This window comes from Caretta caretta, chromosome 9 (genome assembly GCF_965140235.1).
Source record: "Caretta caretta isolate rCarCar2 chromosome 9, rCarCar1.hap1, whole genome shotgun sequence".
Taxonomy (NCBI): Eukaryota; Metazoa; Chordata; order Testudines; family Cheloniidae; genus Caretta; species Caretta caretta.
Genome location: NC_134214.1, coordinates 41792035 through 41817332, shown reverse-complemented (window position 1 = coordinate 41817332; position 25298 = coordinate 41792035). Strand labels below are relative to the sequence as shown.

At 38.7% G+C, this 25298-nt stretch overlaps 1 protein-coding gene across 1 annotated transcript; it reads right to left on the bottom strand.

Annotated features, from left to right (window-relative positions):
• Window positions 1–317: 317 nt before the first annotated feature.
• On the bottom strand, window positions 318–25298 carry COPB2 (coat protein complex I subunit beta 2). Its single transcript, XM_048863345.2, has 22 exons — window positions 25154–25298; window positions 22633–22770; window positions 21482–21568; window positions 17082–17208; window positions 14777–14925; window positions 13504–13650; window positions 12361–12460; window positions 10942–11084; window positions 10512–10711; window positions 10240–10350; window positions 9852–9940; window positions 9630–9736; window positions 9212–9355; window positions 8336–8466; window positions 7804–8011; window positions 7388–7498; window positions 5656–5870; window positions 3577–3669; window positions 3316–3496; window positions 3128–3196; window positions 1207–1305; window positions 318–669 (listed from the first exon to the last, which is right to left on the bottom strand). Exons 1-22 carry the CDS (start codon window positions 25154–25156, stop codon window positions 559–561), a joined length of 2763 nt encoding a protein of 920 aa, XP_048719302.1. The 5' UTR covers window positions 25157–25298; the 3' UTR covers window positions 318–558.

Here is a 25298-nt window from a genome sequence, read left to right as displayed (position 1 = left end):
TCACTTTAGAAAGTGTGCTACTGCTGTCTAACCCTATAGCTGCCCATCTGAATATAAGTAGGGCCTAAATTTTAGGCATATGTGCTGTAGTTAGAGATGCTCAGCTCCCCTGAGAAAATAGCATCTTGCACACCTGATAGATGTAGGCTAAACTGTATTACAAGGAAATGGGATCCTGGCTTTCTTGCCTTTCATTCCACTCAGACTGTAGGGTCACAGTTGCTTTACTGCCTCACGTAGTTAAATGGTTATAGTGAACATTGCATATATTTCCCTAGAATGGGGGTAAGCAAAAATAAAAGTGGAATTCTTTAGTCTCTCTTTTAAACACTTTATTTCGAGTTTCTCTTGATAAATGTGACAGCTTATGGAGAGCTGCTTAGTTACTACACTAAATGAATTTCAAGATGTTGCAATCTGAAAATTCTCTTTTGTGCAACAAAGGCCCTGTTACTATACCTACATGGTCCAGCTGCAGTATAAAAATCAAGCTAGTTTCCAATCCGTGTAGTCCATACAAACTTAATTCCTCAGTGTTGCAATTATGAATTAATGGATTTAGTCACAAATAATCAAGTCGTCATCCAAGATCTCTTCATCCAGATTGATATCTGTAGTATCGATATCCTCCTCATCCAAGTTATCCAAATCATCCAAGTCTAGTAGTGCCTGAGAGAAGGAAAACATTTAGGGTTAAGTGCCAGGAAGAAAATTTTTACACTTGCTACATCTGTTAATCCTTTAGTTGGTTATGTTTGCAAACAAACTTTGATACAGCTCTTTAGACCTAGCCACAAACAGTGCTTCAATTTAAAACTACAAACATGAACTACTTTGCTCTTGGGAGTAGATATCTTCAGTTAAACATACTCTACTACTACATGTGCAGCTGTTCCATAAGGAACTGGCCTCTGGTCATATAAACAAGCAAAGGCCAGCTGCTGGACTAGGTGGGACCTAGTTTTGACTGAGGATACACACACACACACACACACACACCTTTTTCTTAGCTGGGTATTTTATAAACATCAACCCTGACTAGTGGTAAGTTAGCATCCTCACAAAGTGAAACTTCACAGTACTTAGTCCAGATATACTAATCTATGTATCACTTTTTCCCCAGTGGAAATAAAATATCAAAACTTGTAGATTTCAGGTTAGCTTTCCTTTCCATCTCAGAGCTATACTTTTGAAACTGAAGTATACCTTTTCATCTTTTGTCATTAGAAGATGATCAGAGTTTCCTGGAACTGGAGGCGCCACTACTGGTTTAGGAGATAGAACTAGTTCTTTCTCTTCAGATTCCTTAGGAGATGAAAATGAGATTTCATATTCACAGGTCTTTTAATATTGACTTAAAGCTCTGCCTGAAAGTCCAAATTAAGGATGCTAGCAGATCATACTTTCTTGCAAGGGCTTGTTTCTTCCACTTAAAGTCTAAGGTTTCCCCAAGTAGCTTTTGAACAGCACTTTCCAGTTGCTGACATTTGGATTTAGGTTTCTCTTGTTACAATGGAAGTCACAACTGAGACCACACAGTAATGCAACTTCTCTTATGCAACAGCAGCATGGAAGCTTCTCAGATTTTCAATTTAAGAACTTCAGTTCACTTTGAAAATATATAGAGAAAACAAAATTCCAAAGTGAGTTTTTTAGGGTTTACTAAATAGGGCCCTTTGTTTCCAGTTTTTAACTATTTTCCTGGGACTTTCAGTGTTTATTACTACAACAAAAAACAGCTGAAAAATCAGTGCAAAAATCTTAATTTTTCTGGGTAAATATCAGGGTTTATTGTGGTGGACAGCAGGATGGGAAAAAATTCAGTAGATTAATGCTTTGAACAGAATTCAATGTCGTTTGCTGTAGAACTAAAAACAGAACTCAAAACAGAACTCAAAACACATCACCTCTGAGTTTAAGAAAATACCTCTCTAATCCCTAAATAAAACTTTTAATTTGAATAAAGTTTACTGTTGTAAACTGAGTTATAAACCATTAGCTGCTAACCACTTGAAATGTGTACATGGTGGGCATGAGATTCATCAGTACATTCAGATGCACATGCACTTCAGAGCTTGCATGTGTGCCTGTTCATTTATTGTGTGCATCTTCTAGATTAACGCAAAACCTTACTTCAGGCAGTTTTGCATATACAGATTAATGTATTATCATAATACATGTATTGTATTTTCTTATATTTGAAATATTTGGTATAAAAGTGGGGTGAAAATCAGCAAAAACATTTTGTAAAACTGGTGATTTTTAAAGTAAAAATCGGTTTAAACTGAAAATGAAGGGGCTTAAAGATAAAGAACGTGCCTGTAGGAGCAGGTTCAATTTACTCCCTGGGCCTTCTACAAAGATGTTTGAAAGAGGGAATATTTAATGGCCTACATCTGAAGAACAAAGCAGGACTAGGTCAGCATTTTCCCCTCATTAAGAGTTCAGGGACAGGTTTGGTTGGCTGGTTTTAAAGCTTTAAGGTACTACATGCTTAAAAGGCAGTTCTTCCAATTATTGCAGGAGAAATGGAAACTGATTTCCCCATCTGGCAATTTGTGCCATTTTATAGTAGTACACTGGCTATTAGACGTTAAGTTATCTAGTCATGATTAAAAATGTGTTTTAATCACTTCTTAGACCACTTAAGTTTTAGAATGTTGGAAACAGCTGAAGCTATTTGTATTAAATAGCACCACAAAGGAAGACCTAGCTCTGAGTGATTCATCCAGCTGAAAATGTAGATATTTGCACTTGTACTCACAGCAACCATACAAGATGTACCATTAAGAATTTCTCACCCATCTTTTAGAAATCAAAGAACCATAGTTTAGGTCAGTACCAAAACTTGACATCAAAAACAGACTATGTACTTACGTTTAGTGCCCCAACTGAAGTACAGCAACTCATGCTAGTGGAACAATCTGTCAGTAATAGCTCAAGAGGTCAATAAAACTTGTGGAAGTGTAATTTTGATGGGACAAGAGAAGTGACCCCAAGTAGCAACAAAAGCGAACTAAAGCAATTTGTCCACTAAAGGTGGGTGTAGTGTCCCCAGAACAGCTGCTATTGCACAATACCAGATCCTCCTCATCCTGTAACTTTCTTGTACAGTTTTATTACTGACCTGGGATACTACTACTCCTGAAGGTTCAAAACCTTTCGCTTCTTCCAGTAAATTTCTTTCTTCATTTGGCTAACAAACAGCAGAGAGAAAAATACACTTACATGAAAGGTCCTGGCAGTAAAAATTGTAAAATCAAAACTCCAAGCATGGAATCATTTATATTCATGAAATGAAAATATTTTACTTACAGTGACAAGTGGGTATTCCTTAGCTGGCCGCAAGTCAGTATGAGTTTCCTTTACATAGTCTTCAACAACAAAAGCTTCTTTTAATCCAGGGAACAGGTTTTCATACTCTGTGGGATCAGCCAGGGACTCTGCAGCTTTCTGATTGACTTTAGAGAGATTCTCTCGCCACATTTTTACAACCCTGTTAATCGCACAGATATATGCTGTAAACAAAAGTTTTTAAAGGAACATATTTCTACTTTAAATACATTAAAAAGTTACCTTGAAACTTGGCTTGGCAAATATGTACGTGCTAAGAAGGCAGCTTCTGGCAAACGTCCAGTTTTAATCAAGAGTTCCAAACAACAGTCAACCCTGGAAGGTTAAATATTGAAGTTGTCAATACAGTAATGTTATTTCTTCTTTTAAAATACAGAAAAGTATTGCATTTAATTTATACTTTACGATAAAGTTGCTGAAGTAATGAAAACCAAATGTTAAGTCTTTCTGCTCAAACCTGAAGTACCACATTTTATTGTGAGAGATACAGGATCAGTCGTCTTTCTGAGAGGCCACATGCAGTAACGGTTAGGCACCCCAGAGTAAGCAAAATATAGCATGGAACTTTAATCCTGAATTTCATTTTGAGAGAGAAAGTTTTATGGTCAAATACAATCCTAGTATAACATTATAACCAATAGATCTGCCAGGGATTAATTTGGCATTAATCTAATTTATTGGTTTTTAATCTCTCAAATATGACTAAGAAAAATACTAGGTAAACCTTATATTCAAAGTAATACTGAGTTGATAGAACAAAAATAAGGTACCAATCCACTTGCCAAAAGTTTTATATATATATATATGCTTTATGATCCATTGAAACTTGAAGTCAATGGGTTTTGCCATTGGCTGCAATGACAGACATCTTTCCTTTTCTCATTGGAAGAGGAATTCTGTGTGATCTAACATCTCTGCACCATGAATTAAGATTTATAATCTTCTTGTTCTGGGGGTACAGGGATTTGAGTGAAGTGTTCTGACAAGGCCAAAAATTTCAAATGTCTTCATAATTTTACCAAAACAAAATAGCTCTTTGTAAGACTCAAAGTTTTAGCAGACAGCAGAACTGTCAAAAAGATTTTTCTTCTAATACAAGTGTGGTTGGCAGGCTGCCCCACCCCATGAGAAAAAGGGCTGGAACAGGCCAGAGAGGCTGTGCAGACCAGCAGCCAATCAATCAACAAAGGCCTGTAGAGAGCCAATCAGGGTCCTATATAAAGGCTACCTAGCAGAGGAGAGGGCAGTCTCTCCCTGGCTGGCTAGGGAGAAGGACTGGCTCTTGAGGGAAGGATCTAACACCTTGGACAGAAGAGGCTGCCGCTAGACGGTCCGTGGGTTGGGACCCAGAGTAGCAGGTGGGCCTAGGTCTTCCCCTTTATACTGCACTTGGCCACCGAGGAGTGTGGCGAGACAGACTGCAACTTGCCCCTGAGCTGAGGGGCTAGACTTTGGGGTTGTGGTTGGCCACTGAGGCAGGTGCAAACCAAAAGACTGCTGCTAACCCCCCCTTCCCCAAGAAGAGGGTGAGACTGGAGTAGGGGGCCCTGCCGGAGGGGCCGCCGAGCAGAGAGCAATGCAGGTCCCAAGGCAGCAGAGCAGACAAAGGGCGAGACACCACACGCCAAGGGCACTCTGCAGCTGACAGGAGCTAATTCCCAGAGCAACCAGTGGGAGGCGCCTGCGGTGGTGAGTCATGACCCCATGACAAGAAGTTATTTCAAAATATCAAGCTTGTCACATTAAAAATTGAGCACTTTTGAATTTGTTTAAAATAAAGCAATTGAAAGCTCCAGAGCACAGCAAATTGTCTAGAGCAACTTGTCTCTTGCCATTCTTTAACTGAGATGATGCCCTACCCGCTCTCCCCCTCTTACACTTTTGGGCAAACAGTTTATATCAAGGCTTCCATACCTGTATTACCACGAGAGATTTCAGTCTTTTGCTTAGAAAAAAGGAAAAGGGCGGGTGGGTAGGTATCACTTGTTAAACTTCTCCCTAAAATGGAAGGGGCAGATCCTCCACTGTAGCCATACTGGTGAGCACTAATACAGCATGTCCAATTACAACACAACTCCTCCTCCCAATTCAAAACTGTCCATTGGTCACAAGGTGCTGGCTTTCTTTTCCACCGCATAAGGGATAGCTAAAACAGGAAAATATTCTGTTTCTACATAAGCAATTGTTGTAGCATACCTCTGGCAGCTATCTGACTGGGAATTTGAGGTGTGGTCCACCTCAGTCTGAGTATTATAAAAATAGTGAAAATGAACACAATTGAAGCCTTTGCTTGCTACTTACTTTCCCTGCAAAAAGTAGCTCATAAAAGCTACATTGTTCTTGCCATCTTTTTCTGCTCCTTCTGCTAGCTTGTTCACCATGTTAGCATTTCCTGAAGCAGTGGCCAATAGCAATAAACCTCCATAGTCCTGTGCATGGTGCAGACACTCCTGGGCTAAGCCAAACTGGCATTTACTGATGGCAAGCTCAGCAAGTTGCTTCCACTTCTGTTCTGACTGCAAGAGATTTTCCATATTTAAATGGTTTTAAAATTAAAGAACAGCACATTTTTCACACTTTTTTTTTTAAGAAAGACTTTGAAAACTGCAGATTAGCAGGAGTATAAATTCAGTCAAGTTCAGGTCTCCTATCCCAACTTCACTTATATGTAAGGCTAAGATTCTGTCATAGTTATTTTAATAAAAGTCATGGTAAAATCACAGGCAATAAAAAAATTCACGGAAGCCTGTGCCCTGTTCATGACTTTTACTAAAAAAAAAACTGACAAAACAGAGAGTGGGGGAGTCCAGCACCCACCACTACTGTGGCTTATAGTGGCTGGGAGAGAGGTGGCCCTGCTGCCTGTAGAGCTACAGAGTTCGCCAGCTGCCTGCAGCAGCTGAGAGCAGCAAATGTCATGGAGATCTCTGGAAGTCACAGATTCTATGACCTCCATAATATAATCGTATTATGTATTATAATCATGTGGCAACTGGTAGGATCTTCCATTTAGTAAGAGGAGGAAAGCAAGATGAACGCACATTAGTATTCCTGGTGTTCAGGAATTTTTTGTTTTAAAACTAAGACTTGCAAAATGTTTTTAATAATAAATATATTGTAACTTTATCTGTCCATCCTTAACTTTAAGATGGACACTTTGTTCCTATTACAAAATAACACGACTAACAAAGCAGGTGATAGATCTTAGAATCATAGAATATCAGGATTGGAAGGGACCTCAGGAGGTCATCTAGTGAGTCCAACCCCCTGCTCAAAGCAGGACCAATCCCCAATTTTTGCCCTAGATCCCTAAATGGCCCCCTCAAGGATTGAACTCACAACCCTGGGTTTAGCAGGCCAATGCTCACACTACTGAGGGACAAACTTTTAAGCTTACACAAAACTCCTCTTCAGGTCTCGGAAAGATAACCAGAATGTCGAAGATCAAAATTGGTGCAGATTGCAAAGCATAAGAGGTTCACACATACTGTAGGAGACCACTTGAAGTGGGCAACTAACGAGACTATCCTCAAAGTTAGTTATGGGCCAGATCATCTATGTTGGGCACTAGAAGTGGAGTTTGGGTCTTGGTGTTCGGCACCTGAAAGTGGCAGGTCTTTGGAGTCAGCACCCATCCATGCAGAAGTCCTATTCCCCTGCACAAATTCTTGGCTTTGTTTCCTTTCCCCCTAGTCTCCACTGTAGCTCCAATAACAGTGCACAAAGTTGGAAGGTAAGGTTATGACCCTGATCCAGTATGTATTCTCAGGGAATTCAGGTAGGTTTCCAGAGGGATAGCAACAGAACATCCTCTCTCCCTCCCCACCCACAGAGCTCAATTCCCTATAGAGCACCTCCGGGAAAGTTTTCTCTGGTTGCTGGGGACAGCAGTGCAGGTAGGGGAGCAGGCTCAAGGATCTGATCTCGATCCCCTTCCTTCACATGAGGCCTAGCCCTCTGTTAAATTCATCCCAAGATGTGCAGGTTTTGCAGTATGAGCTTGACTTTCTGTTTAAATTAATCTTATGTTTACCTCTGCTTCCACTGCAAGCTGGTATGCAATCTTTAATTCTCCAAGCTGAAGAGCAAGCTCGAAGCGATGTTCAGGATCTGTGGATACTGCAAGAGCTTGTTGTTTGAAGCCCTAAACAGATTTTTCAAGAGTCAAACTGTAGTCTACCAAGTTCATCGGCAATCCTTGAAATTTAATTCTGAACACCAAATCATCTCCCTTTACCCAAGCCAAATTGACTGTTGTATAAACAGAAGACTGCTTTATTCTTAAATGTGAACATATAATGTTTAGCAACAATTTTTTTTTTTTAAATAAGCGTTTGGTTTATGTATGCAGTAATGTGAGAATTCCCTATTGAGTAAACTGAAAAAGGTTAAACTGGAATTACAAGTTTACATGGTCACTGTTTACAGTTGGAAAAATAGTTATCTTGCCTGTTTTTCAAGAAAATGTGCAACTCTAGTCCTCTGTTCCTTTGGAATTGTAGGAAGAACTTTGTCAGCCATACCAAAGTCTCTCCTCATTACCGCTGTCTGGTACTCGAGCACTGAGACCAACAAGGAGTAACTGACTATGTTTAGCTCTTTATCACCCAGATAAAGCCTGTTGTCCTTGGGGATGTACCCTAATAGATACATTGTCCTATAACAAAAACAATGAATTTTAATCTATTTATAGGTATCCAACTGAAGATGCAGTAGATTTTATAACAGCAAGACAGTACTTACTATCTAAAAGCTTATTTCAGTTTTACTAGTGATATACATACTATTAGACCATTATTATTATTATTTTGTGCGATATTGCAGTAACAATGTTACTCAATATACATTATACTAATGTGGTTAGAAAAAGTAGTGCATGCTAAGAAGTCAAACAACTTCTTGACAAGTTGAACTGTTTCATAACATGATTTAAAAAGCCTTACAAAATATATTAACAGATGAATATAAACTAGATACTCACCTATCCAAATGGGCAATAGTAACAATTTCTCCTCCAACATAATAGTTCAGTCTGTTCACAGAACTGGTGTAAATAAAACAGTCGCCTACCCACAACCCTGTTCTCACAATCTCCTGAATCTCACCAAGAACCTGCCCAAAAAACAAAAGAACAAAAAAAAAAAGTGCTTTTGGTGATAAAAAACCTCAACTACATGTAAACATTAGGACTTGGACAGCCATGAAAAACTACCCCCAAGTTGAGTTTAAACACTTCATCCTCCACAATAGGGCAAGTTAAAGATGGAATTCTAGATACAAACTGGAAACATGTACATTTGTTTTAAAATTTACAAATATATTCAGTAAAAAGCTTTCATGGAGGATTATTAAAATCCAGGTTAATGATTCCATTTTTGACCTGGACTGTGTACATCTATAGCTAGAGAAAAGACTCTATTAATACGGCTGTCTGATTTACTTGTTAGACAAGGGCCCAGCATTTTCTTCTGAAGTGCTTGTTAAGAACATTATTCAGCATATGCCCACTAACCAAGTCTTGAACTTTAAGTAAATTTCAACATTTGAAAACTGGAGGAGAATTTACACTATTATTTTACCCAGTTTTATGTTCTCTTTTTAGAGATCTTTACGTTTGTTATAAGGACAAGATCTTTTATCCCAAGTTTCAATCGGAAGCATTTTTTCCTCCATTAGCTCCCAACACCTCAAAATACAATTTCTAACAGATGTTAGGGCAAGTTTATAGTAATCATTATTCTGCATCATAGCTAACTTTTAGTCTGTAAAAGGGGAGTGTGTTACGGTACTCAAGGCTTGATCCAAAGCCTACTGAAGTCACTGACCTAACTGCATTCCCACTTTTAACAACAATTACCTCAAAAGCATCTTCAATACCATCTTCAGTGACTCCCTCATGTGTTTCCTGCGCCGCTGCAACTTTTTCAGACAGATACTTCAGAATGAAGAATGATTCCTCTGTGGCAATACAGACCAGCTCACCAGAGTCAGACCAGAAAATCTAAATAAAAACGAGAAATAGCATTTAGGTTTTAGGGTGCTGTGATAAGAAAGGAGGATACACACGTTTTATCAAAATATTTGTTCATTTGCACATCCAGTGTAGGGGTTTAGAAGACAGTGTCTATGTAAGAGTCTACTACAAAAAAAGTATAAAAAATTAAAAATATAATTTTTATCTTTAACAGCTTCATGAGATTGACAAATTCAAAAAATACCCTTGATATGACAAGTTATATACATACACTCAAAGAGTGCCACCTGACAAAACTCACATGTTTGGGCTGAATTTCAATTCTGCGTATCAATTCTGTGTTATCCCAGTCATAAAATGCCAAGCCATTAACAGATCTGACACCCAGTAAGAAACCTCCATAGATACCTGCAAAGAACAGCAAATGTCGAAGAAATTATTATTTCACTAGCAAACAATTTTTTCCAGCAAGAAAGTTAAGATCTGTAATCTAGCAGATTTAGGAAACACAAATAAAACCCACCCTCTGCACCAAAATCAGGTTTAAAGGACTTCTTCTCTTTGAAGTTCTTAAATATCTTTACAACGCTGTTGCTCTCCCTGATTGCATATCTAAATACACAGAGAAAAATACACCATTACAAAACAATTATCCAGACAACAAGATAGCAAAATGTTATACCGTACAGCCATAAAGAACTCTATAAAATACTAGACATGTAGGCTACTATATTTGATATTTCTTCAAAATTAAAAGTGCATTCAATATATAAGTTTCATGTAATCCGAACTACAGAATGCTTGTTACCCAATCCAGCTTTTAACTTTCAGACCAGTTTAGAGTTTAGGTAGTCTGGAAATTAGCAGAAATACATTTGTTTAATACATCGCAAAATAAAAACCACACTTACTCTGAAGAATCATGTGCCCATACAAACTCCTGTGCAGAACCAAAACTCTTGTTCCTCAAAGCCATAGCTGTGTAAATGATGTACTCACCATCCCCACATACTACTACAAACCTAAAGATTGAGAAAAAAAGCGTTTGCATGAAAATTGTGTGCACAGACTATTGGGCCTCACTAGAAGTAGATCAGCCATCTAGAAGGTATATTTTTCTGGTATGGCATATTTCTAAATTTTAAAGTGTCAAGAATTCTGTTCTGAAATTAAAAATTATTACCGTCCATTAGGGTTGTGCTGAATGGTCTGGGGATAGATTTCACAGCTCCCCATATCCTTTACAGCCAGTGGCAATCTTTCTCCATCTTTAATTTCAGCATCTCCCATAGCTTTCAAATTAGCCTGTTGCACTTCCGAGTGTTTAGCCCAAATAATTTTTCCATTCGAATCCATAGACATAGCAGGTTCTTCACGGCCAAGCTAATAAAAGCAGCATATAAAGACAAGCATCTTCAGCCCATTAAGTTCAAATTTCATTTCATTCACTTTAAATACTTATGTATGGCTCTTTTGGAATATGCCAATAAACTGAAGTGCCCATTTTTTTAAATCACTTCAGAGTCTCAGTATTAAAGAATAGTTTAGTAACAGAAGTTCGTGGCAATGGATCACCATTTTCATCTATGCTTTCCAATTTAATATTAAGATACCTTAACAATGATGCTGCCCTCATCATAACCCAAAGCTACATTATTGGATCCTCTCAGACTGGCCACGCACCACACCCTCTCCATGCCATAGTTGAGAGTACTTTCCAAGCGATACGTGCTCGAATGCCAAATGCGGACAGTTCCTGGAGAAAAAGATACATGCAATTTCAGTCTCCTCTCTCAGTAGCAGAACTATTAAACATTATGGCATTCAACAACAAGAATCCAAAGACCACATATGAAACTAACACCTGTAATTTAAACTTTAGTGAAATAGAACTGTAATTCTTCAATCCCAGCAGTCTCACTGATGTTTGGAGGGATATTTGGTATCTACCACGAGTGTCACACAGGCCAAAGGAGGGAAATCAGCACAGAAGAATCTCTTGGTGGGAGCCTGAGGGATCACAGGGAGGAGAAATTAGGACCTCCGACCTGGCAGGCAGCTCTCAATGGCTGTGCAGAGATAGCGAGATGGAGTTGAACTGACTGGGGCCTCACTGCTTGCAGATGCCCTAGGCTTCTCAGCAGCAGTACTCCAGCCTTCCTCTCAGCTATGTCCTTCCACCCCTAGGTGAGTTAGATTCACCTTTATTTGGGGTTTCCAAATTAAATATTCATGGTAAATAGGCCCAATGGCCTGTGATGGGATATTATATGGGGTGGGATCCGAGTTACCCAGGAAAAAATTTTCTGTAGTATCTGGCTGATGGATCTTGCCCATATGCTCAGGGTTTAGCTGATTGCCATTATTTGGGGTCGGGAAGGAATTTTCCTCCAGGGCAGACCGGAAGAGGCCCTGGAGGTTTTTCGCCTTCCTCTGTAGGATGGGGCACGGGTCACTTGCTGGAGGATTCTCTGCTCCTTGAAGTCTTTAAATTACGATTTGAGGACTTCAATAGCACAGATATAGGTGTGAGGTATTTTGCAGGAGTGGTGGGTGAAATTCTGTGGCCTGCGTTGTGCAGGAGGTCAGACTAGATGATCATAATGGTCCCTTCTGACCTAAATATCTATGAATCTATGACTGCGGAGGAAGATTGGAATTATTTTAAGTCAAAGCTGCAGAAAATATCTGAAGCCTGCATCTCAAGCAAGGGGAAAAATTCATAGGGAAGGACTGCAGACCAAACTGGATGAACAAGCATCTCAAACAAGTGATTAAGAGAAAGCAGAAAGCCTACCTACATGGGATGGATCAAGGAAAGCCAGCTCTTGGGGGTCAGAAAGTGTAGGGATGAAGTGAACTACTAAAAGCCAAGCAAAAAACTGGACCTTGCAAAGGGAATTAAAACGGATAGTAACTAGTTCTATAGCCATATAGATAAAAAAGAAACAAGGAGGCTTCCAAACCTACAAAAGGATATGTAACCCACCCTACTGTTAATATACATGAAGTGTCAGAAAACTCAAAGTTACCATCTTCTGAGCCTGTGATTATGATTGGCAGCTCAGGGTGGAAGCTGACACAGGATACATTCTGAGCATGTCCCTCCAGTGTTTGCACACAGGTTTTATTCTGTAATAAGAGTTAAGATACAAGAAAACAAACATTAACACTAATTTTCTCAGATCACTATCTTCAAAGAAATTTAATGTAAGAATTATGTAAGCATGTCTCTAGTCTTTCTGTAACCTTTACTTCTACTTCAATTTGTTCAAAGAATAGCATACCCTAGAGTCTTTGTCTTAAGACAAAACCCCCAACCGCCAGAAATGAATTTGTTCCCATTAGTGTAGCTGCTTCTTTGTTTCCTAAGCTAACTGGGTTCCTATCTACAAAACACTTTGTTGAGAGCAAGGTGGCTCAATGTATTAATACAAGACTCATTAGTGCCTGTACTTTTTGCTTCAAATCCTGAAAGCCAAACATAGATCTGCACAGAATCACAAGGGAAAACCAAGCCTGGTGCTATCTTTGTCCCACAGGCCCAACCTTTTCTTCTCTGCTCCTGCAGCATCCAGCTCAGGCCACAGACTTAGGAATGGATAACTTCCCCATCAATACCCAAGCAACACATACCTAGCTAGTGGGGGGAGAGGGAGAAGGAAATCACAGATGCATAGGACAAGGAACATAAGCAAGAACAGAAAGCAACAAGGAGGAAGAAGAAAACCGACAAAACGATTGGAGAGTACAAGTGGACACAGAAGGAGACAATTATTCTCTGGACATACAGTAAAGGGATACAGAGAGCAGGTGGGTGCCCAATCCATTGCAAGGTGATTGGTCACAAAATAAAAAAATAGGACGCACTACTCTACAAGAAAATAAGCCACTGCTATTCAAGACAAAGTTAACTTTTAACATTTAGATTTAAGGTGATTTCTATATTTCACAGCCGGTAAATTCGAATGTTACTCATAATTTTTAACATACTAGTTTTAGTTCAGTTTTTCCGGAAAATACATCACAAAAATCTCTATTTTCTATTCAGTCATGAAAACTCCAGAATATTTTTCTCCTTCATCCCTTTGCCTTGATTTCCATGCATTTGCTGCTGATGGTGCCCAACCAAATTAATCTACTAAAGCGTTCACGAAGAGGTGAACACACTGTACCTGATAATCCCAAATCTTGACAAGGCGATCATCTGCTCCTGAAATGAGGTAAGGCTTGTCTCCTCCACTATAATAATCGATACAGTTCACTCCTTTTTCATGGCCTTCCAAAGTGAAGTTGGGTGAAGAAGAACCAAGCTGCCACACCTTGCAAAGAAAAAGATCAGCCATACCTAAGTATTGATCTTACCCTCATGGGCCAGCACCACCAGACAGAATGAGCTCTGAGTAGTGCATTTTTAAAATTCTAGAGACTGGAAAGATACAGCTAATAAATCTATACCACTGCATCCTGATTTCTTAAATGTAGTGGGGAAAAAAAAATCAAATTATACTTTGGGCCAATATTTCAAAGCAATAAAATAGCTTTATCCTTCAGTGGTCTCTTTCATGTTAAACCCCTGTGCATGTATGTAGACTGAAAAACCTGCACATGTATATATCACATTTACACATGCCATACATCATCTTATATGTACTAAGCTTACTATTGTTTCAGAAATCTGCGGTTCGAGTCAGAAATATACATATATCCTTTAGTTGTTAGTGTGGATTTTAGAATCACAAATCTAAAACACTAAATGACTGTTTGTTAAATGGATCAGGGCAGGGTTTAGGTACATTGAGGCCCTAGGTGAAAACTTTGCCTCCTCACTACCATACCAAATCCCACTCACACATACCCATTAATCATAACAGCTGAAGTAGTCTTGAAGTATAGGTGGCCTTTTCTAGTCCTAACACATAACAAAAGTTCCCAGGGAACATGGGGAAATCTCAGTGCCCAGATGGCCTCATGAACCCAGTAATGGCTCCACTGTGCATGAGAATCTTCAGGGTCTATCGCAGGAAACGGAAGTAAGACTCTCAATGTAGGTACTCTGCTATCTTGCATTTCCCTAAAACGGACTCTGAAAGTGGACGATTATAAAAGTAAAGTTACACCCCCCAACACTTATTGGTAATCCAAATGGAATCACAAGAGTCCATACATTTCTGCCAGTGATTCACATTTCAAAGATCATATACAATAACTAATCTTGACATTTCACAGATATATAAAGTCTTTATCCAGGTTCCGATAATTGTTCAACTATAACTTGACTGAGGTCATTCCAATTTATATATGTCCTTGTATGTAGTATACAGTCTATTACTGCACATATACTTTTTTATGAATTTAAATTTTTCCATTGTCTGTATTGCTATATTGTTGTATTTCTTATGTCTGGTAATTATTTAATGAAGTTTTTAAAAGGTATATTTACTGTACCTTAATCGTCCTATCCAAAGAGGCACTGGCAAACTGGTTATTATCCTTTGGGTTTATGACAATCTGCATAACATAATGAGTGTGTCCTTCAAACACCTGAGAACAAGACCATTTTTTATCCCAGTCCCAGAGTTTAATAAGCATGTCATCTGGAAAAAAAATTCAAATTAGGTATTATGGATATTTAAAACTCTCTTTTTTAAAATAAAATCCTCAGTAACCCAATTTTCAAGGCTTGTCCATCCTAAAGGGAAGCATTGCTACTATCAAAATAATTTATGGACTTTACTCAGAAGACTGTTTACCCTGAGAGGCGGGGGATGACTACAGGGAATGCAACGGTTTGTTTTTGTTCCCTCCCCTCATGCCCCAAAAAAAGAAATAGTCATCTGCATTAAACCGAAACCTGGGTATCTACCTTGCCAGAAGTAAGAACCTAGTAATAGTCTAGACTGCTTAGCACAGCTAAACATGTGGTTCTCATTTCAGGGCCATTCGGTGTTCTCTTAAAGAGGACATTGGTGTTGGGAAATTGGACCTCTACTTTCTGTTTTATGAAAGTCTGAAAGATTTCTTTAAAAAAAGGTGTGAAAACACTTTGGCAATTTAGTGAGACATCACAAAAAGCAGAGTGAAAGCTGAGCAACTGAGAGGAAAGTGATTTTAAATTACTGTTTCAAATGTTGGGATTTTTGTTAACACACTTAATATTTTGGAGAAAGGAATGTGTGTTAAAACCTCAACACACTATCCCTTCAATTAGGAGGGTGTACATTATCAGCTGTCATATCCAAGACTTTTCCCCAGGACTGCCAACCATTGTTTTTAAACAGTTTGCTTTATGTTTTGAAAAAGTGAAATTTAAAGGGAATTTGTGAGTAACATATCCCATAGCTCCTGTACAGCTCCAGAGACATACAAACATCTTGGAGGAACCTTGTCTGAAACTCTGAAAAGTAAGTAGTTGTGGAAAGGGTCAAGTTTCAAAGACACAAGCATCAAAACAAACACTGGAATCCTGAAGAGAATTTCTTCTGTTGTTAGTATAAGGATTTAGGGCTTGTTTACATGACCAGTTAGTCTGCAGAAAGCTGGGATGTGAATCTACCCCCACTAGTCTGCCACAAACTAACTGTCCACGTCAACTTTAAGCAGACTAACAGTTCCTTACTGTGGTTTGATCTAGTCCCCATATGGACAGTTAGTGCATGGCAGGCTAGTATGGAGTAGATTCACACTCCAGCTTGCCACAGACTAATTGTTCATGCAGACAAGCCCTTAGATTTCCAGTTTTGTTTCTCTCACTGTTTTCTATGTGATTTAGTTTCTTGCTTTATTGTTATGGACTTCCTTGAAAACAAAGAGGTATAAAAGGGATGAACTGCCTAATTTGGCACACACTGAATTAAGCAAAAACTGCTTGTAGGCAGATCCTTGACTCTGCATGAAGCCTCCATTCCATCTAGAGTGTGATCCAGCTATTCTTCTCACTGTTCTTGCAACACAGTCAGTTCAGCCATACCGTTGATTGTTTTCAGGAGATACTGCACCTCGGTTTGTTCTCTTAAGCCCTGGTTCTGTAATGCACGCAACATTTCTTCTTTTTGCTTCTAGGCATCTGGAAGACTAGCTCTTCCCTTTAACTTCCTAAAGAAAAGCTGACAGGCCAGTGCCTACTTTTTTTCCCCTTTACAGAAGATGAGTCTCAGGCTCAGTCAGAGCACTAATTTATCTCAGACACTTCTAAGGACTGCACATCAATACTAAAGGATTAAGATAACAGTTAAATTTGCTTACTAGGGAACCTAGATTGAATGTTGTGGGCACAACATGAAGCCAACAATTCTATTTCATGAAAGGACATTATATATAAACTCCAATATCACTCATGTTACAAATCTTACTATGAAAACACTACAATGCTTCTAGTTTTAACCAGCAAAATGAAATTAATCTTGATATACGTCAAACCCAAGTATGGCATGTCAGTATGCCAAACAGCAGATCATTAGCATGTAAATGAACTTCTTGTTTGGCAGACATTAAGCAACTAGACTTCAGGTCTTCTTTGACAAGAGCTTAACCTATTACATTTCAGCTCCGAAGTAAAGTTGAGATTCCATTAAAAACATGAAACTAGCTTGGAAAGAAGTAATTTGAGATGACAAATGAGAAGTAGGCTACTTGCTCAAGAATTCTTATTTCAGCAACAACAGTACAGGCCATGTAGTTTCTCATTGTTCAGACTTATCTTATAAACAGAGTTATGTGAGAAAAATCAAATTATACCGAAAATATCTCTTACCACTGCTAGTTAGAATGAAAGGCTGAGTAGGATGTACAGCAATGCAACGAATATAATCGGAGTGTGCTTCAAACATGTGAACTCTTTCCAAGGTATTGTAATTGAAAACTCTAATTTGCATGTCATCCTACAGATAAGAAAATAAAGACATTAAGATCAGCTTCTCTATAAAAGTATTTCACATTAAATAAAGACTAATATTCCATCTTCAAAGATTCTTCATCCATAAAAGTTCTTTAAGAACCGCATTAGAAGTCTGAAGAAAGGAAACAATGCCAGCTAGCATAATTATTCTGACACAGTTTTGGTTCAGAAATTTACATTACATGATCCTATTTTAAGGCATTTATAACTACGAAGAATTCATCTATGATCAAAGTTTCTCAAAGATGGTCTTAGCCCAAAAGGTCACTTATTTTAATTTAAGGCAAGTTTAAAGTTCCCTTAGACATTTTCACATTATAGGAGCATGAAAAAGTGTTTTCCATGCATTAAGGGCTTTGTTCTCCTCCCATTGAAGTCAATGGGGAAAACGTACATTGATATCAATGATGCAACATCATGCTATAAGAAAAACAGATGCTATGTTGCACTCAAATAACTGAAAAAAGCACTGCCAACTTGGATTTCTTTTTAACTATTTAGGAAATAATGGCCCCAAAAAACACCACAAAGTCCTCCCTGCCCCAAAAAACAACCACCACCACCACTTTAAAGCTTTCAAATATGATGTCCTAAAATCTTTACTTTTTTTAATCCATTTTTAAACTGTGTTACTTGGAAGCATAAAATATGTAAAGTTTTCAAAAGAAGTTTAGATGCAAAAGGCAGGGCAGCAAGCCTCCCATCCCAGGTGGGCTTGTGCTACAACTAATCTTTCCTGATTAGTTGTAGCTAAATTAGCCCCCATCATATTGTATGTGTAGTTGGGGTTATTTTTTTCCCCAGTGTGCATTACTTTACATTTACCCACATTACATTTCATTTGCCATTTTGTTGCCCAATCACTTATTTTTGTGAGATCTTTTTGAAGTTCTTCACAGTCTGCTTTGGTCTTAACTATCTTGAGCAGTTTAGTATCATCTGCAAACTTTGCCACCTCACTGTTTACCCCTTTCTCCAGATCGTTTATGAATAAGGTGAATAGGATTTGTCCTAGGACTGACCCTTGGGGAACACCACTAGTTACTCCTCTCCATTCTGAAAATTTACCATTTATTCCTGCCCTTTATTCCCTGCCTTTTAACCAGTTCTCAATCCATGAAAGGATCTTCCCTCTTATTCCATGAAAACTTAATTTACGTAAAAGCCTTTGGTGAGGGACCTTGTCAAAGGCTTTCTAGAAAAAAGCCATCCACTGGATCCCCTTTGTCCACAGGTTTGTTGACCCCTTCAAAGAACTCTTAATAGATTAGTAAGACATGATTTCCCTTTACAGAAACCACGTTGACTTTTGCCCAACAATTTATGTCCTTCTATGTGTCTGACAATTTTATTCTTTACTATTGTTTCAACTAATTTGCCCTGTACTGACATTAGACTTACCTGTCTGTAATTGCCGGGATCACTTCTAGAGCCCTTTTTAGGTACTGGTGTTACATTAGCTATCTTCTAGTCACTGGGTACAGAAGCTGATTTAAAGGACAGGTTACAAACCATAGTTAATAGCTCCACAATTTCACATTTGAGTTCTTTCAGAACTCTTGGGTGAATGCCATCTGGTCCCGGTGACTTGTTACTGTTAAATTTAACAATTAATTCCAAAACCTCCTCTAGCGACACTTCAATCTGTCACAATTCCTCAGATTTGTCACCTACAAAAGACGGCTCAGGTTTGGGAATCTCCCTAACATCCTCAGCCGTGAAGACTGATGCAAATAATTCATTTAGTTTCTCCGCAATGACTTTATTGTCTTTAAGTACTCCTTGTGTATGTCGATCGTCCGGGGCCCCACTGGTTGTTTAGCAGGCTTCCTGCTTCTGATGTACTTAAACATTTTGTTATTACCTTTTGAGTTTTTGGCTAGCTGTTCTTCAAACTCCTTTTTGGCTTTTCTTATTATATTTTTACACTTAATTTGGCAGTGTTTATGCTCCTTTCTATTTACCTCACTAGGATTTGATTTCCACTTTTTAAAAGATGCCTTTTTATCTCTCACTGCTTCTTTTACATGGTTGTTAAGCCACAGTGGCTCTTTAGTTCTTTTAATGTGTTTTTTAATTTGGGATATACATTTAAGTTTGGCCTCTATTATAGTGTCTTTGAAAAGTGTCCATTCAGCTTACAGGGATTTCACTCGTCACTGTATCTTTTAATTTCTATTTAACTAACCTCCTCTTTTTTGCATAATTCCCCTTTCTGAAATTAAATGCCACAGCGTTGGACCATTGAGGTGTTCTTCTCACCACAGGAATCTTAAATGTTGTTATATTATGGTCACTATTTCCAACTGGTCCTGTTATAGTTACCTCTTGGACCAGATCCTGTGCTCCACTCAGGACTAAATCGAGAGTTGCCTCTCCCCCTGTGGATTCCTGTACCAGCTGCTCCAAGAAGCAGTCATTTAAAGTATCGAGAAATTTTGTCTCTGCATTTCGTCCGGAGGTGAAATGTACCCAGTCAATATGGAGATAACTGAAATCCCCCACTATTATTGAGTTCTTTATTTTGATAGCCTCTCTAATCTCCCTTAGCATTTCATTGTCACTATCACTGTCCTGGTCAGGTAGTCAATAATAGATCCCTACTGTTATATTCTAGAGGGATTTCTAAAGTGCACTGGCTTGCATAGACTCTGCTGGCAAAAACTAAGAGTCTGCATGGGCTGGTCAGTGTGCAACACTTTGGTGCAGTTCAGAAATCACACCCCTCTATTGTATATTGTTGCTCTATATAGACAAGTCCTAAATCTCACTGAGTCACTGGGACTAGGTACTTTTGAAAATTTTATCCTAAATGTTTTTGAAGGAAGCAACATGATATATGCTGGCTTGGGCCTACTCCCTTCTCCTTCCATACACATGCCTATTTGCTACTTCTTCAGTATCAGCTTTCTAACTTCTGTCACTAGCAGGCAACATCTTTCAGATCTAGAAAAAAAGCTTGCAAGTGAGCTTCCCCCAGAGATGTATGTAAGTGTCATTATGCCAATGCATGGAACAGAGAGCGTAGACGATGAACAAGACAAAGTAACAAGTAACTAAGTATGATAGCAAAGTAAGAGTACTAATTTTTCCACTAAATTTTCTTTCATGGAAATCTTAGCTTTTACTTGTTTCTATAGTAGATACAAAATTTTCAGACAAAAAAAGTGATTTTCAAGTTGACTGCCCATTTAATAAATTTATTTAAAAAATAGAAATGCATCATGGACAATTTTCCATGAGGTCAAATGCCTTTGACCCACTTAAACTTATTCAGAAATTGTAACAGATTGGAAACATGTTGGGTATACACAATATCTACTTTAATTACCAATTAAGACACACACTGCATGCATATCTGGATGCATATTAAAACAACTTCATTTCAGTGATTGATATGACGGCAATATGATTTAAAGGACAGATTAAAAATGTAACATGGAAAATGTTTATTTCAGTGGTTACAAATAGAGATAAGTACACTGACACATGCTTGTACCTGCAAGTCTGCTTCTATAAATATTAAAAAGGCTGACAGAAATATGCACGCAAAATTAATTCAGACTTTCTTCCTTAGTAATGCAATGTTAAGGTTGAAAATGTGAAAACAAACGATGATTATATACGAGATATATAAACACACACATTTTACAGCCTGTCAGGTGTATACTTTGTGATGTCAACTGTTACACTTTGCTGACTTTTCTTAACTGCAAGAGTAGGATGGATTTATTAAGCACATTTCAGTATGAAGCATATTCAATGGATAAAAGTGGCTTTAGTGTTCTAAAAGTGAACAAAAATTTCTCTAAAGATTCTGTATTAAAAATAATTGAGGAAAAGCATAGAAAACAACAGGTAAACTTTTAAAATCGTATTACCTTGAATAGTTGAAGTCCTTTAGCCTAATTACAGGGACATGGTTAAGGTACTGTGCATACTACATCTTTTAAACAAATTGAAAGCAAGTGCCAGAAGTTATTCGAGTTGGTAATAAAGATTGGGCCTAAATGTAAAGTCAACCACCACTTTGTATTTTTCGGTTTTTAAAATGAAAGTTTGAGCTTTAAAGTGCCCTTCTATTCAACAGATTTTAGGAGAATGTTTTGGGGAAACAAACAGCTATAATCTGTTATCTTCTTCCAGTGTACAAGTTAATATAGAACCACACTTCTGGATGGTGTGTAAGGGTGCAACGAAGTAAAGAGAAAAGCGGGGGAATGTATATGAAACAGAAACAAAAAATGACAACTTACAGCTCCTGTCACAACCCAGTTTTTTCTGGCCACAAATTTTGCAGCTCTGACTGGCAGGTCACATACTTCAAAGGTCTTCACTAGAGTCTAAAATTAGAAATATTGGGGTATATTACAGAGAAAATGTCAGTTTCAAAATCTGTTCAGCTTTTCTTAAAAACAGCCCACTTTTAAATAGTTGCAAGTTTAAGAACTGTCAAGGAGCTCCTAGAGAAAGGGATCTGTACTCCTTTTTAACAGATGTGAGTATAAACATAAAGTCAGGTAAGAGGAGGTATTTACAGTATGGTGCAGTTTTGCTAAGTCTAAAAACATTTAATACCTTCTGGAATAAACAAAAATTAAAATAATTTGCAAAAAATAAAACTCACTGTATATAGTCAACAAATCCTGGGATTTATGTGATCTCCACAGACTTCTATATCTTTCTTTAGACTGGTTTCAGAGTAACAGCCGTGTTAGTCTGTATTCGCAAAAAGAAAAGGAGTACTTGTGGCACCTTAGAGACTAACCAATTTATTTGAGCATGAGCTTGAAGTGAGCTGTAACTCACGAAAGCTCATGCTCAAATAAATTGGTTAGTCTCTAAGGTGCCACAAGTACTCCTTTTCTTTAGGCTGTTTCTTAATGTTTGTGATATCACCTGAACAACATATGCTGAGGCATCACACAGATTGCAAACAAATGAGCCTCAAGTTCAGGGAGATTAAACAGAAAAAGATAAGTTTAAGATCAATTTTGTGCATCACATCCCTACTACTCTTAATATTCAAAGCATTTAGCATATAAACAGAAAGCTCAGTGCTGGGTTGACATCCTAATCTATCTGCTTTATATCACGGTACTTATTTGTCTCTGAGGCTACAATTTGATCTTTAATGGCACTAAACTATAAGTGGCAGCATGAAACATGAGTTTCTTGAGGACACCCTGCTGATTCTGCAAATTATATTTTTTTTGTTTTGCTTTTTAAACAAAAAACAGTGATTTTATTATATTATTATTTAAAGTTCTTTCCATATGTCTGCTGCAGAAGAATGCACTTCGTATATAACTATGATCAGGAAACACATATCAATGAATTACCATATTGCTACATTGAACACACTCCTGTTTCTAATTAGAAATAGAATACAGCACAAAAAGTTTACCTGTGTTTCATGATTCCAAACACAGACACTGCCATTGTACAGGCTAGCTAACATCCATGGCTCAGTAGGGTGCAAGTCCACACTCTTTACTCGGTCAGAACGAGCTGTTAGTTTTCGCTTAATATCGAGTCGGAGAGGCTAGAGATCAGAAAAATTAAGAATGCTACGTTATTCTTCAACGTAAAAATGGCACAGAACTGTTTTAACATATCTGTAGTGTAAATAAGAAAAAACTGAAGGTTAAACCTAAAATAAAACTAGGCAGCTCTGTTTTGAGGGCACACATCCCACACACTCCTTATCTTAGCTACCTGTTTGCTTTGTTCTTCTAAGAGAGTCTTTAGAATATAAACAAATACTGGTTCTGAGTGGCATCATTCTCACTGAGTTCTCTGGAGCAGGACAGGGTCTCAGTAGAGCACAGAGGATTGTTCTTGTGCATTTTTTCTTTAATCCACATGAATATATTGCTTGTAAAGAGGTCCTGAACTGCACAACTGGAAAAAATCTATCTACAGAATAAGCTCAAGAAAAGGAAGGGCAGTGCATGCTTCCATACAACATCCTGCCCAGTATGCCCATAAACCATTTTCTCCTTTGTACTTCTGTTGTGAAAAAAATGTGGGAGCCAGCTATCACAAACTATGATGTGTAATAGAGACACCTGTCCATTAGAAATTGATGCAAGTCTAACAACTCCTTTAAAAATCAGACAAACACAGAAGCCAATGATATTTTTAAAAGAAGCACTACAAAGTAAAAAAGAACTTTAAACCTTCCATTATACCCCGATTTTGACTTCACCTATAACTCTGGCAATACAAAACAAAACTACCTAAAATTTCACGGGTTGAATTCATGCCAAGGTAAGTTTTCTAGAATGAGGCATTTCAAAATGTGAAGGTTCTAAAAACGATGACCTTATTTATTGCTCAACAACACCTACTTCTGCTGGTGAGAGACACAAGCTTTCAAGTCACACAGAGCAGAGCTGAAGTTGGTCCTATAAGAGCTATTACCTCACACACTTTGTGTCTCTAATACCAATGAGCTTTAACTGTCAGACTACTGTGCCCCTTTCAGGAAACTGATTGGGCTTGCATACCTCAAATTTCACCTCACTTTGTTTGCTTACAAAAATCACACATAAAAATACAAATGTCACAGCCACACTATTACTGAAAAACTGATTTCATTTTTACCATATAATTATGAAATAAATCACACACACACACCCCCATCAAGGTTCCTTCCCCACTCTGAACTCTAGGGTACAGATGTGGGGACCTGCATGAGAAAACCCCTAAGCTTATTTTTACCAGCTAATGTTAAAACTTTCCCAAGGTACAAACTATTTCACCTTTTGTCCCTGGACTTTATTGCTGCCACCACCAAGCATGTAACAAATATAACAGGGAAAGAGCCCGCTTGGAAACGTCTTTCTCCCCAAAATCCCCCCCAAGCCCTACACCCCCTTTCGTGGGGAAGGCTTTATAAAAATCCGCACCAATTTGTACAGGTGAACACAGACCCAAACCCTTGGATCTTAAGAACAATGAAAAAGCAATCAGGTTCTTAAAAGAAGAATTTTAATGAAAGAAAAAATAAAAGAATCACCTCTGTAAAATCAGGATGGTAAATACCTTACAGGGTAATCAGATTCAAAACATAGAGAATCCCTCTAGGCTAAGCCTTAAGTTACAAAAAGACACAAAAACAGGAATACATTACATTCAGCACAACTTATTTTATCAGCCATTCAAACAAAACAGAATCTAACGCATATCTAGCTAGATTGCTTTCTGACTTTTTACAGGAGTTCTGACCTGCATTCCTGTTCTGGTCCGGGCAAAAGCATCACACAGACAGAGCCAACCCTTTGTTTCCCCCCCCCTCCCCCCTCCAGCTTTGACAGTATCTTGTCTCCTCATTGGTCATTTTGGTCAGGTGCCAGCGAGGTTACCTTTAGCTTCTTAACCCTTTACAGGCGAAAGGGTTTTTCCTCTGGCCAGGAGGGATTTAAAGGTGTTTACCCTTCCCTTTATATTTATGACACTCCCATTGAGAACCACTGATATAGTATGTAGAGCAGTATAAACAAGTCTTCATTTGTATGAAATTTTAATATGCAGCTGTCATAAATAGCTGTAAAGGAACCAGACTCCCCACCCCAGGCAAATAGGTAGGGGAGTTGATGTAACCACTGGTCTGACACCCTGACCTGGTCCCCTCAGCACATCCCCTCCCAGCATCTCACCAGGGATTAATTCCTGCCACGCACCGCCCGCACAGCCTCAGGGACAGCGCTGGCCTGCGGAAGCGGGGAGCGGCTGGGGGCTCTGGTTCCTTTACAGCCCGCAGGAGAAGGGAACCCTGCACGCCCCTCACCACCTGTATGTCCCGGCCCACTCACCCTCCCCAACCCCAGCCCGGCGGGCAGCTCCTCTGTCCACCCCCACGCCAGCCAGCCAGCCGCGAGGAGACAAGGCCCGGCCCCGGCTGGCCCCGCGGCCGGACTCACCATGGTTCCGCAGCCCCAACGCAGCAGCAGCGGAGACGTCGCTCTCTGAGCCCAACTGACCGACGTGGAGCTTCCGGCCCCGCCGCTCTCGCGACATGTAGGGTGAAAACGAGAACCCCGTGCACAAGCGCTTCTGCATCTCAAA

Coding starts and splice junctions, on each gene's coding strand:
- COPB2 (XM_048863345.2), bottom strand. Junction 10,351..10,511: donor CAGCACAACCCTAATGGACG/GTAATAATTTTT, acceptor CTCAATCTTTAG/GTTTGTAGTAGTATGTGGGG. Junction 7,499..7,803: donor CACATTTTCTTGAAAAACAG/GCAAGATAACTA, acceptor AAATCTGTTTAG/GGCTTCAAACAACAAGCTCT.